General features: G+C 55.0%; 1 protein-coding gene across 4 annotated transcripts in view; it reads right to left on the bottom strand.

The window, feature by feature from the left end:
* CACNA1A (calcium voltage-gated channel subunit alpha1 A) overlaps positions 1-13,011 on the bottom strand; it is a 265,173-nt gene that overhangs the window by 12,177 nt on the left and 239,985 nt on the right. For 3 of the 4 annotated variants that reach the window (XM_028088871.1, XM_088017020.1, XM_028088870.1), the window contains 4 exons: positions 11,678-11,828; positions 8,586-8,713; positions 6,260-6,356; positions 3,671-3,776 (listed from right to left, as the gene is read on the bottom strand). In XM_028088871.1, coding sequence (XP_027944672.1) covers positions 3,671-3,776; positions 6,260-6,356; positions 8,586-8,713; positions 11,678-11,828 — 482 coding nt within the window. Of the gene's footprint in view, positions 1-3,670; positions 3,777-6,259; positions 6,357-7,252; positions 7,350-8,585; positions 8,714-11,677; positions 11,829-13,011 lie in introns of all 4 variants that reach the window. The other variant, XM_028088869.2, reaches the window with a different exon arrangement.

Genomic DNA, 13,011 nt, shown 5'->3' with positions numbered 1-13,011 from the left:
TCCCAAGTATCTAGCTAAGAATGGCCTCCCAATTTTTGGAGGATCTGAATGACTGGGGTTAATCCATTCTCCCATGCTGCCCCCTGCCTGCTGGAAGGGAGCTCAGTATGTTTAGAGGTAAATTGAGCAGTTGGACAAAAAAAAAGTGTTATACTTTCAGCCCGCCTGAGACTCAAGTCAGCTAAAAAGGCTGTGATTGTCATCACCGTTGTAACTGTTGTTGTCCCCAAGCACTCAGTGGACCTTCCTTAACCCCAGAGACTGGCTCAACTGTTCCCCGTGGAGCTCTGGGAGGGCCTGGTGCCCTTGCCAAGGTCAGGACGAGGAGAGGTCCCTGGCTCAGAGACGCCGGGGGCATGACCCTCCGGGAACTGAGTAGTGTCTGGAGTATGAGTGACAATAGCAACAGCCAAACTCAGGCACATCCCCAGATGCCTTTGAAATCCTCACGTGGGGAATCTGGGGGGTGTCGTGGAGACTGGCCTGACTGGGGTCCCACAGAAGGTAAAGGACCAGTCAGCATTCCGAGAAAGGACTGCTCCCTGACTGGCTCCTGGGAAGTCACCTCTAAGTCCTTAGAGTGTCCTGCATGATGAAAGAGTCTTGGTTTCTCTGAGGGCCTTGGGCACACTAGATAATTTACCCCAACAATGGGATTTATGGTGGGGGCCTTGGGCAGTGTGACCCACCGTCAGTGTGACCTCTAGAGGGGCCAGAGTCTGAGTAACTAAGGTCCGCCAGGCCTCCACGGCCAACCCCCAATGCACACTCTGGTCACCAAAGCGTGGGTGGGCTTCCATGGTTGGCCACACTTCATCTGGGCTGTCACACCCTGTTGCTGGGGGCATCCGTGCTGCCCACGTGACTCACCTGGGAGGGGACACCTGGAAGTCTGCGCCTGGTCTCCCCTGGGCCCTGACCCCTGTGCCTCTGCTTTGCAGATTTTAACTGGTATCCTTCTGTTGTAATAAACTGTAACTGTGAGTCCAATAGGGCCTCTCAGTTCTGAGTCTTTCTAGGGAATCACTGAATCCGAGTCTTGGGTTCCCTCAGGACCCCTGAACAAGTCCCTAGAGAGAAACAGCAGCTGGATCACAAAGGCATCACAGACCAAGAGCGGGTGCACTGTTAGACCCATTTTATAGGTACAGGAAGCATGGCAGGCAGAATTCTAAAGCTGCCCCTGCCTCTTGCCACCCCTCCCCCGCAGGATTCTGGTTATTTGATCAAATGCTAGTCTAGGGACTGCCGGGAAAAGCCTTTGCAAATGTAATTAAAGTCCCACGTCAGCTATAAGATACAGGGCTTATCTGGGTGGGCCTGACCTAATCAGGTGAGCCCTTGCAAAGCTGAGTGTTTTCTCCAGCTCGAGGCAGGAGAGGTCAGACAGTTTTGGAGTACAAAAAAGATGAGATGCATCCCTGGGAGCTAAGTGCAACCTCTGGCTGAACGCCAGCAATGAAGCAGGCCCTCAGGCCTACACCCACAAGTGACTGAATTCTGCCCGCACCTGAGTGAGCCTGAAAGTACATTTTCCCCCAGAGCTTCCAGAGAAGAGCCCAGCCTGGTGAACAGCTTGATTTCGGCCTTGTGGGATCCTGGAGAGCCCAGCTGAGCTTGCCTAGACTTCTGACAGACTGGACTGAGAGCTACTAAGTGGGTGTTTTAAGCTGTTACATTTGTGGTCATTTGTTACATGGCCTAGCTAGCTAAGACGTGGACCGAGGCTCGGAGAGTGTGCGATCACCTGCCCAGGTTTACAGCGAGGACAGGGCAGGGCAGGTGGGCAACATGAGCCCACAGAACATAACTCTCTCACTTGATTATAAGAAATCTGCTGCCTGCCCTTCTGCTTCCTCCCCTCCCTGGGCTGGAACCTGGACCAGCTTTGACTACAATGATGAAGAAACAGTCTTGGGAGCGCAGAGCCACAAACAGCCAGAACCTGGGCCTGGATTTCTGCCGTGCACGGAGCTGCCTGGCAGGCCTGAGCCGCTTACCTCTGACTTACTGCATGAGGAAAAATTCCCAGGCTGTGCCGGACAAGGGCCTGATCCGCCACCCCCCCCAACTTCTGTTCTCCCCTGAGCCATATCTCAGCTCTTTCTGATTCTCTCTTGCTATTGTAGGGGGCTGCTTCTGCTCTCTGAACCTTCACCTGCCCGTTTCCTGGCTATGTCTGTCCTCAACCTACTCCCCTCTGCCAGGCACTGTCCCAGTGGAAGCTGCTGACTTCCCTCCTGGGAAACCTTCCACCTCCCCAGCAACTTCTGGCCTTGCCTCCTCCTTGCCCTCTTCCCCTCGGGACCCTGGAAGGAATGCGGGTCCCTGAAGTTCTGTCTTCCTTCCTCTTGACCTCCCGGTGGCTTCAGCTGGTGGAGTCCTGGCCTCTCTCTTTAGCCACCCCCCACCCTGATTTCCAGCCCAGTGCTGGACGATGCACTCAGCCTTCTGTCAACCTCGTGCCCTCCGGCGACCCGCGTGCACCTCTCTCTCTGCCCTGCTGTCCCATCAGCTGCCAAGTCACATTGGGTCGATTGTCAGGCCTCCAAACCCCATTCCAGGTGGTGGTGGGGGCTGATCCCTCCTGCAGAGCTGCCTGTCACAAAATCCACGGTCGCTCTTAGTCTTTGTCTTCCTTGGCTGCTGGGCGGTGCCTGACATGCTGGAGACACCCTCCGGAAACCCACACCACCCTGGCCTTCACTCACCTCCCTGGTCGCCCCTTCTCTGTCGCCTCTAACCCTGCAGTGGCCCCGGGCTGTTTTGGGGGGGGTCTCCCAGCTCACACTCATCTCCTTGGAGAGCTTGTCCGTCTCCTGTCAGCATCTGATGCCTCCTGACTTTTCACCTTCAGCCCAGCCAGGAAAACTCATTCCCTCGCCTCCTTCAGAACCTTCCTGGGGAGGTATCCCCCACTGGACGTAGAAGCTGGAGAGTCCCCTGCCTACTGTGTCTCCAGGCCGCCAACACTGACCTCCTGCCCTTCCTTCGCCCCGAACCTACTCCTCCCACCTTTCCCTTGTCTCCGGCAACAACAGCTCTGTCCTTGTGGTTAGGCCTCAACCCCTGGGGGTGGCCTTGACTCCTCTCTTTCCTTCACCCCCTCCATCAGCCATTGGCCGGGTCAGCTCCCAAGAAATATCTAGAACCTGAACACTCCATATCCGGAGTCTAGGCAGCGGTCTTGCGTTCCCCTGGATTATGTCAGTGGCCTCCACTGTGACCTCCTCCCAGGCCATTCTGCCCTGTGGCCAGAGGGAGCCTGTTCAAACGTGAGTCCGGTCAGGCACCCCCTCGCTCAGAGGGTGAGTCCGTTCAACACAGCGGTGGATGGCCTCATACCTCAGGGCCTTTGTACTTGCTGGTCTCTCTGCCTGGAGCACTTTCTCCCCAGGGGTCCACGTGACTCCTTCAGACCCTCCCTGGGGAAGCCCCTCCCACTGCAAGCAGAAGCCCGCGCACCCTGACGCGGAGAGCAGTGCCTGGCGCACAGGAAGCATGCGCGGGATGTTTGCCGAGTGACTGGGTGGCTGGGAGGAAGATCAAGACCCGGCAGCCGTGCCTCTGGTTTCTGGTGGCAAGTGGGATCCCTGGCTGCCCACGGGTCTCCCCTCCCAGGCCCCAATTCCATCCCATCCTACCTCTCTGTTCCTGCCCCTGCCCTTACCCTTGGCGATCTTGATGTCCAGGGCTGTGCGGATCAGGGCCATGAGGGTAGAATTGAAGTGGACGGTGTTGTCATCGGCCACGGGCAGATCCATGCGAAGGAGCCTCTACAGAAAACCCAAGGCGGGGGCAGTCATTACCAGGCACCCCCTCCTGGTCCCCCGTGCGCCAGACCCACACTACCCAGGGAGCCCCAGGAAGAACTCTGAAGGCGGTGGCTAAGGTGCCCGCCACTCACAGGTTACCTGTCCCCTGCGCTCTGTTTACCGATTTCCCTTGGTGGCCTGCGAGGAGAGCTCTGGGGCTCTCCTGGGCCACCAGCCCCTGCCCTCCCCTCTCCCGCACGCTGGACCCCCAGATTTCCCAGGTTGGCCCAGACCCTTCCTTGCCCCACCCCAGAGTTCTTCTGGACGGCTCCGTGCCATTCTGACCCCAAAGAAGCAGAGCGCAAGGCGGATCGCAGCAGATCATGCAGCAGCCAGGCACAGGGGTCCACGGCCACGGCCGCCGGGGGGGCCGCCGGCTCCCACCTCCACCCGCGGCTCGGCCCAGACCAGACCAGATGGGCACAGACCACATCATTCCTCTGAGAAGCAGGAGGCAGGCGGCCCCCCCGATGGGGCGGCCCCTCGCGGACATGCAGCGAGGCCGAGACACACAGAACAGACAGGGGGACAGGGGCGCGCATGCAGACGGAATCTCGAGACTCATTCATAGCTCCGTGGAAAGTGTTTCTCAGGGGCATGTCCAGATCTTGGCTCTGTGCGATGGCAGGGGGGAAGGTGAGGGGGCATTCCCGTGGCCCAGGGAAGAAAAGACTCCCCATGTCCCAAGCAGGGGCTCTGCACCCCCATGCTTGGTGATGTAGGAGAGGATGCTGGACTGGTGGGCACCAGCCCAGGCTGAGGTGGCATGGAGATGGGGATTGAGGGTGAGTTAGGCGCTCACTAGGGGATTCAGACACACGTCAGCAGGAAACACAGAGCTGGAGATGGGGAGAGGGATGGCAAACCCAGAACAGAACACAAGAGAGGGATTGGGGCAGGGCGGGGAGGGAAGTGGTAGGCAGAGAAACACACCCAGACTGGGCTGCTGTGCACAGCTGTGCAGGTTGTGCACTGCACAAAGGGTTCACCGTCTTAGAAATCATGGATTTGTATATTTAAACAACTTTCCAGCTGATAACAAAGAAGTTTCTTGTTTTTGCCAGATGGGTGGATTACAACATTTTTCCAACAGAGAAAATGTTCTGTGGAAGGGGTGTCCTCTTCAAATTTGCACAAAGGTGCCTTATGGACCCTTGGTGGCCCTGCACAGAGACCAGGAATGGAAGGGGGGTCACGCTCTCTCTCTCTCACGCACACATGCACGCAGACAGGCAGAGACCAAGAGAAGGTACAGAAGGAAAGCGAGAGGAAGGACAGGTGCTAGGAGAGGCTTGTCAGAGATGCTGGTGGAACGGCCTCTTCCCAGTCTTGACCGGGAAGGAGGAAGAGGAGGAATGAGGTTGCAGGGTGATTGATACTCGAGGCAGGAAGGAACGGCATTAACAGAAGGGGAGGGAGGACTCTCACAGACACAGGGTGGGGGCCAAGCTGGATGGGAGAACAGGATGATGGGGCAATTTTCTGGTAGAGGGGGCGGCAATTTTAAAGGTCATCCCTGATCTTCTCGTGGATGAGCTGGAGGGAACAGAGCATCTGTCTTTGGGTGCCAAGGGAGATTCCGGGACAGGGGTCTGGAGGGGTGGCCCAGCCCAGCCGCCTAGCGGCAGGACCCCTGCTCCTTCAGCCAGCATGCACCGTCCCCCGGTCGGCCATGGTGCCTGCCCGCCCCAGGCCCCCGCCAAGGCAGCGTGCATGGCCTGCATCAGGGTGCCACGGTCCAGGGGTCCAGCTGCGGCCTGCCTGCCCACTCTGGAACAATGGAGAGGCATGTTGGGGTGTCTGGGGGAGAATGGGTGGCATAGGGGTGGGGGCTTGGAAGCAACTTTGGGGGAGAGGGAGAGGGGGAGGGAGGAGAGGCTCTGGGTAATCCTTGGGAGGTCTCGAATCCCCTAAGGCCCTAGGTCAGAGATCAGCTTCAGGTGTATGTGGGAGGGCCACTGGACCTGGGGGCACAAGATACAAAAGATGGGGGGCAGGGCCTCGCCTTTTTGGGGTCAAAGCCCATCCCCCCCCCAGCCACGAGGTACCTGCCCCGGTCTGGGCCTGGGCGTGGGGGCCGCTCTGGGTGGGCAGAAAGGAGGCGAGGTGGCATTTCCCCTGAAGCATGTTTATGTCCAATTTGGTTCCGAGGGGACTGGGGGCTCCCCTCCCCCTCCCCCCCGGCATGTTGGCCATAATGGAGTCTCAAAACACCAAGACACACTCATCAGAAAAGACGGACACAGTGTGCTGCTTAGAGTCAAGGGACGGTTATGATCCATTTACTCCAGGAGGAAAGGGAAAAAAAGAAAAAGAAAAAGAGAAAAAAAAAAAAAAGAAGAAGAAGAAGAGTAACTCCGGAAAAAGAGACTTGGCTGGTTGTTCCTGGTCAGCGCTGAAAAATCCCCAGTGCCCGACGCCGGTGGTCGGCAAGGGTAGACTACCTTGTAAGCCACTCTGGCCGGACACTTCTTCCCCAGACCCAGGGGCGGAGACATGTGTCTCAGCATCTGATACATGTCCGGGTAAGGCATGCGGCCCCTGGCAGCACCGAAAACAAAACAGGGTGGGAACGGAGAACCAAAGGAAGGAGTCGGTGGAGGAAGAGGGAGAAACGGAAGAAAAAAAATAAAAAAAAAAAACCAAAACCAAAACCAAACCAAAAAAAAAAAAAAAAAACCACAAAAAACAAAAAATAAAAAACCAACCAAACCAAAAAAACCACACGAGCCGAAAAAAGAGAGAGAGAAAGATGCAGAGAACAATAAAATAGGTGTTTCAAATAAATGGAAAACAGGAGGAAAAAAATGGAAGAAAAAGTCATTAAAAAAAGATTATTTCACTGCTCATGAGCAGGGAGAGAGAGAGAGAAAAGAGAAAAGTCAGATTCAATTTTGACTCTGAGCTATGGTTCTGGTGGGACTTGGAGGAAAGGCGGGGTCTCATTTTGGAGGGCCTGGCACAACGCTCTGGCTCAGTGTTATTTTAAAAATTGGGTCAAGTTCTCTGGTTTGGCTGAGGCTGGTCTCTGAGGAGGCCTAGACAGGGAGGCAGGGGCTGGGGCAGTGGGAGGAGGGCTGGGGGCTTTGGGAGGCAAAGGGTGGAGGGGGAGAGAGTGCAGGTGATGGGGGGTCAATGCACAGTTCTGACCCCCCTTGATGTGTCTGATTTGGGGTGCCGTTGAGACCCTGGGATGGGCAGCTTCAGCTAAGAGCAAGCAGAAATGGCTGAAGGGAACAGAGAGGTATGTCCCATGCTTCATCGAGTCTACATAACTGCATTCTGTTGGCTAAGAATTCTCTAGTTTAATGCAAGAAAGAGAGATGGCTCTGTTTTTTAGATATATATATATATATATATATATGAAATATATATATTGAAGAACCCCAAGCCACACTCATTCCATGGATGCTAGCAGGTTTTAGTGGAATTCAAACCTTGCAAGCAACCCTATGAGGACATTTCTTGCCTAAGCCGAGAGGGGGAGATATCACGCGCAATAAACTGTACATATCCTTATAATGAATCCGACCACTGAAAGGAGAAGACAGGGGTTAGTGGAGGCAGGGGTCAGGCTGCGCTCATGGGCTGGCTCCCCACGCACGCAGCAAGGTCATGACGCCAGGGGCTGGGGACCCCTGGCTTTGAAGGGCTGGGGGAGACTCAGGGATGAGGGAAGGTCCCTGAGCTGCTCCCAGACAGACCAGGGGCAGAGGGTCTCGGTTGGGGTGTGGGAAAGCTCTGGGCTGAGGTGGGTGGGGGCTGGGGGGTGGGGGGGCCCTCCCAGGGCCCAGGGCTCTCTCTGTATCTCCCTTCTCCACAATCTACAGGGACTACATTGCGGGGAGAGGGAGCTTGAGGAATAGAGGATAGGGGGACAGCATCCAACTGCTGTGACCTAAAATCAAAAGAGGAAGAGTTAGGAACCAGCCAAAACTCAAGCTCCCAGACCCATGGTTCACCCCAGCCTCTCGGTCTCGTGGAGGACTTGTCTGGGGCTGCAGGAACAGCAAAGGTGGACTCCTCCCCACCTTCCTCCTGAGGCCTCCCCTCCAGCACCCAGGCTGCCAAGCGCCCCCATTAATGCTTTCCCAGGCCCCAAGACCAGCTCGAACTAGCCTCTTCAGTTAGTGGTTGGTGGGCGCCAAGGTCTGGGATGGCTCCTCTGAGCAGCTTCATGCTGCTCCCCATGTGCACAGGGTGGAGAATGACCCTCTGGAACCACCACCTGTCAGTCCGTCAGGAGCACTCTGGTGCCCAAGGGTAGGAGAACTCACTCCCTTTGCGACCACGACCATGCAAGAAACCCTAAGGCTCTGTGTCTTCGGCCCTGGCCTCCTGCGATCACTGTCCAGCACCACTCTGATCTCACGGCCAATCTCATCTGCCAAGGGAGCTAGGCCGGCCCCGTTCCTATCGCTCCCAGGACAGCAGAGGCTGAGAGGCCTCTGGCTTCCTCCCCGGGGCCTGTTAGCTTGTCCTCGCCATCCAGAGGCCTCTCAGTGAGGGGGAGGCAAAATCCTCAATGCCTGATTCCTTTCCTCATCGCCCAGAAAGCCTGGGCCTTGGGCAGGTTGTCCCCAACCATTTCACCTGTAGTGTGTGAGGGCGCTGATTCTCATCTTTTTCCTCTAGGTTGACCATTCGGAGACTCCCAGCTAGCTCCCCAGGGACCCAATGCCCCAAAGTCTGGGGCCTGACCTAGCCTCGTGGGTTCTAGTGCCAGAGAAAGGTGGGCGATGTGCCTGGAAGGTGCGGGTGACTCCTTACCATGCTGCGGGGTCGTACTCTGCCCAGACACGCACGTACTCATCCAGGTGATGCGGACCCAGGATGGAGGAATCTCGGGTGAGGTACTCAAAGTTGTCCATGATGACAGCGACAAAGAGGTTCAGCATCTGTGCGGACCCCAGAGGCCGAGAGGGAGTGGGGGAGAGTGAGACACACCCAAACACACATACACGGGGGCCCAGAGAGAGAGGGAGGGAGAGGTGAGATGGGAAAGGGAGACAGAGAAAGAAAAAGATGGGGGGACAGGGAGGAGAGACACACACTTACACAAGGGGCCCCAGAAACATGCAGAAATGGAGATGGGACAGAGAGACAGAGACAAAGACGGAGACAGAGAAATACAGAGACAGGGACCAATAGTGATGGATAGAGATAGAGTGGGAGAGAGAGGGAGGAGAGGCTACATGAAATGGGGGCCAAACCCAAGGGACCGCCCTGACCCCAAATCTCCCCACACCAGCCCCCCAACGAGGCCAAAGTCAGTGCTCCATGTGGGTTGTATTCCCAGCCCCAGCACAAAGTAAGCAATCGGCAACTATTTCCTGGATGGATGGATGGATGGATGGACGGGCGGATGAATTAATTTTCTTGCCCTCATCTACACCTGGTAGCACCTTTTCATGTGTTCTTCTAGCTCTCGGTACACAGGGAGCTTGCATCATTTCGCCTCCAAGCCTTTGCAAATGTTGCTCCTTTACTGAACATCGTGATTTGTCTCCCCGTGGGTAGCAGCATCCGGGGAACCCTCCTCCTTCGCACGTAACAGGCTGTAGCTGGGTGTGGCCGACCCCTACTTTCTGGTTCCCCAGGCAGCGGTCACACAACCCAAGGCTGTGATTGGTTAAGGGGGGGGGGGACATGACCCAAGGTGGTTAATGAGAGCCTTCCCTGGGATTTGTGCTGACACCCTGGCCATCATTTGGCCTCTACAAGATTAAGTCTGAGAGTGAAGCCAGTGTGGGGGAGAGCAAGGAGGATGGGGTCTGCTGTCAGGATCCAGCCTCACCTGGACCTTTTGGGTCACAAATCAGTGGCCTGTATATGCTCTTACGTCAGCGAAGTTTCTGCTACTTGCAACCGATCTGATTCCAACGTGTTCTAGTTCTTGCTTGTGGTCCCCGCAGACCACTCGTTGAAATCTTCCTTCCCTCGGTCTGAATCGCCTCATCACAGCGCGTATCAGGCCACGTTGCTATTACCTGCCGACTCGTCTCCCTATCACCCCTGCAGCCTGTGACAACTGTGCTCTGTCCCTGTACCCCAGTGCCTAGCGTCAGGTCTGGCACGTAGTAGGTATTCAACAAATGTGTAGACGTAAGCACAGTAGGTGCTTATTAACAAATAACCTGTAATCCTAGGCGTCCCTAACTTCAGTGACTCAATTTTTAACTCATCTTCATGATGCTGATTGAGCACCTGCTGTGTGCCAGGCACTGTCCTAGGTGCTGGAGGGTATGGCAGTGAACAAAACAGAAATCCCTGCCGTTGGGGGGCTGATGATCAAGCAGATGGTCAAGCACGTCCTCTAGGGTGCCTGCCCTTCCCAGATGGACTGTATTATAAGATCTTATCCCCACATGTACCCACAGTTGCTTGGACAAGGGTGCCCATTTGACCAGGGGCTGGGCTGGCCCATTCAGACTTTCTCTCCTGGGAATTTGGAACTGGGCAATGAATGCAGTTTCTGGGTCAGTGGCTTCTGCATCAGCCACTGTGGATGCTGGACTGGGGGCGCTGAGAGATAGAGGCTGCACGTCTCTCAGTGTGAGGCCACGGGCACGAAGGGGGTGAGGGTGCTGGGCTTTCGCTGACAGATGCTGGTGTCTGGCCAGGGTCTGCACCCATCTCACGCTCTCTTGGCCACTGGCTTCCTATATCCTGCTGGTGGGATCCATGGTCAGGAAACCAGACCGGGGAGGAGGGGAGAAGGGACCCCTTATGTCTCCGGTGTGGGTCTGTCTTGTGAGTTGAATTGTATCCCCCTCAAAAGACATGTTCAAATCCTAACCCCTGGGGCCCATGAATGTGACCCTAAAAAGGGTCTTCGTGATGTCATCAAGTTAGGATGAGGTCATACCGGATTAGGGTGGGCCCTAAATCTAATCTGACTGCTGTCCCCCTAAGAGAGAAATCCGGACACAGACACACAGGGGAGAGGCCACATGAAGATGGAGGTAGATACCCGAGCGATGCTGCCACAGACCAAGGAATGCCTGGGACCCCCAGAAGCTTAAAGAGGCTGGGAAGGATTCTCTCCTAGAGGCTTTGGAAGGAGCATGGCCCTGCTGACACCTTGATCCTTTCTAGCCTCCAGAACCACGGGAGGGTAAATTTCTGTTGTTTTAAGCCACCGCATTTGTGGTACTTTGTTATAGCAACCACAGAAAACCATCAAAACCATCACCGTCTGCAAGTGTCCTGGGGCTGCGGACAGCCGTGGTGCCAGGGGCAGCGGGGTGGGTGTTTTCCTTTTAATTCCCGCAGCCAGGAATCCTTAGTGACTCCAGGGTTCTCTAGTTCTCTTTCAACCCCATGTAGCCAATCCCTGTATCAAGTCTCCTCTGCTTAACGATATCTAGAGAATTTCTGTTCTTCTGACATCGCTCTGACTGCTCCAGGAAGAAGAGAGGGGGCATAACTAGCATCCTGTGTAACCAGCAGGGCCGGGGGACCAGCTCTCAGCTCCGCTAGTTTTTCCCTCAGTAACACCCAGCCGTTCTCAGATGGGGGAGATTCTGTCCTTCCCCCCAATCCCAGGGGCACTGTCAATGTCGGGAGGCATGTTTGCTTATCACACCCGAGGGTGGAGGTCAGGGATGCTGCTAAACACACTGCAATGCATAGGACAGCCCCCCCGTCCCCCCACCCCGAGAACAAGCCAGCCCCAAATATCAACAGTGGTGACGTGGAGAATCCCTGGTTAACCTAATCCCCAGCTGGCTCAGAGACACTCTGGAGGGAGCAAATCTGTGACACAGCCATACTCTAGAGAAATCTATGCCCCGGAGTGGGAGCCAGGTCAGGGGGGCCTCCCCTCCCCACTACCCCCCCCAACATGTGCACAGACTCACCAGAAATGAGCACAGGAAGATGAAGGAAACGAAGTAAAAATAAGCAAATTCATTGCCACACTCGGGAGTCAGGATGCCAGAGTTCTTATCACATGGCTTCCCGCTGAGGCAGGAAAGCATGATGTTGTGCCAAGCCTCCCCGGTAGCACTTCTGAGGAACGGAGAGGTGACATCATCAGGGACCTGGGCACCCAGCCCTGGACACTAATATCCATCAGGGATATTAGCACGGGGCTCTGGAGTTGGACTGGAAGAGTTCAAGTTCTAGGTACGCCACCTTTTCTCTCTGGGAGCTCAGAGAGGTGATTCTCATCCTTTAGCTGTGCATTAAAGTTCACGGTGGGGGGGGGGGCTTTAAACAATGCTGATGCCAAAGTCCCACTCCCACAGGCTTGTTTTCAGTTGGTCTGGGTGGGGCCTGGAGATGTAGGTAGGTATGTTTCAAAAGCTCCCATTCCTCCAGGCAATAATCATCTCTTACTTCCTTCTCCCTAGGTCTCTCTGCTCCAGGCACACTGAGATCTCACTGTCCCCAAACATGTCGGCCATGCTCCTGCCTCAGGGACTTTGCACTTGCTATACCTTCTGCCTGGCCTGCCCTTCTTCAGATATCCACGTGGTTCCCTCCCTCACCTATTTCTCTCACATGTCACCTGCCTGCCTCCAGGGAGGGGTGACCTACCAGCCCTCTTCCTTTAGATGTTGTTGCTAAATTAAGAAAAAAAATTTTTTTTTCTCATCCCGAAGTAGGCATAACATAAGATTGATCATTTTAGGGGTGCTGGCTGGCTCAGTCGGTTGAGTGTCTGCCTTTGGCTTGGGTCATGATCCTAGGATCCTGGGATCTAGCCCCACTCCGGGTTCTCTGCTCAGCTGAGAGCTTGCCTCTCCCTTTTCCTCTGCCTGCCACTCCACCTGCTTGTGTTTTTTCTCTCTCTCTCTCTGTCAAATAAATAAATAAAAATCTTAAAAAAAAGACTGATTATTTTAACTATTTTTAAGGGTAGAGTTCAGTGGCATTCAGTACATTCACAATACTGTGCACCCATCACCACTGTTCACCTCCGGAATCTTTCATCCAACCCAGTCATGCAACCCCTGGCAATCTCTAGTCCACCTTTTCTTCTCTATGGATTTGCCTGTTCTGGGCACCTCATATAAGTGGAATCATACATTATTTGTTCTTTTGTGCCTCCATTTCCCTCTTAACTTTGAATTTTATCCCCTTCCTGCACTCTCTATCATTAGCTTACTGATTGCCTTTCTCCTCCGCAGGAATAGAAGCATCTGGAGGGCACAGAATATTTCTTTCTGCTTTGTTTACAGTACCTTCA

This window comes from Eumetopias jubatus, unplaced genomic scaffold (genome assembly GCF_037043125.1).
Source record: "Eumetopias jubatus isolate StellerSeaLion01/CBP00866 unplaced genomic scaffold, mEumJub1_p1.0 scaffold_1, whole genome shotgun sequence".
Classification (NCBI taxonomy): Eukaryota; Metazoa; Chordata; class Mammalia; order Carnivora; family Otariidae; genus Eumetopias; species Eumetopias jubatus.
This window is presented reverse-complemented; position numbering and strand designations above follow the sequence as displayed.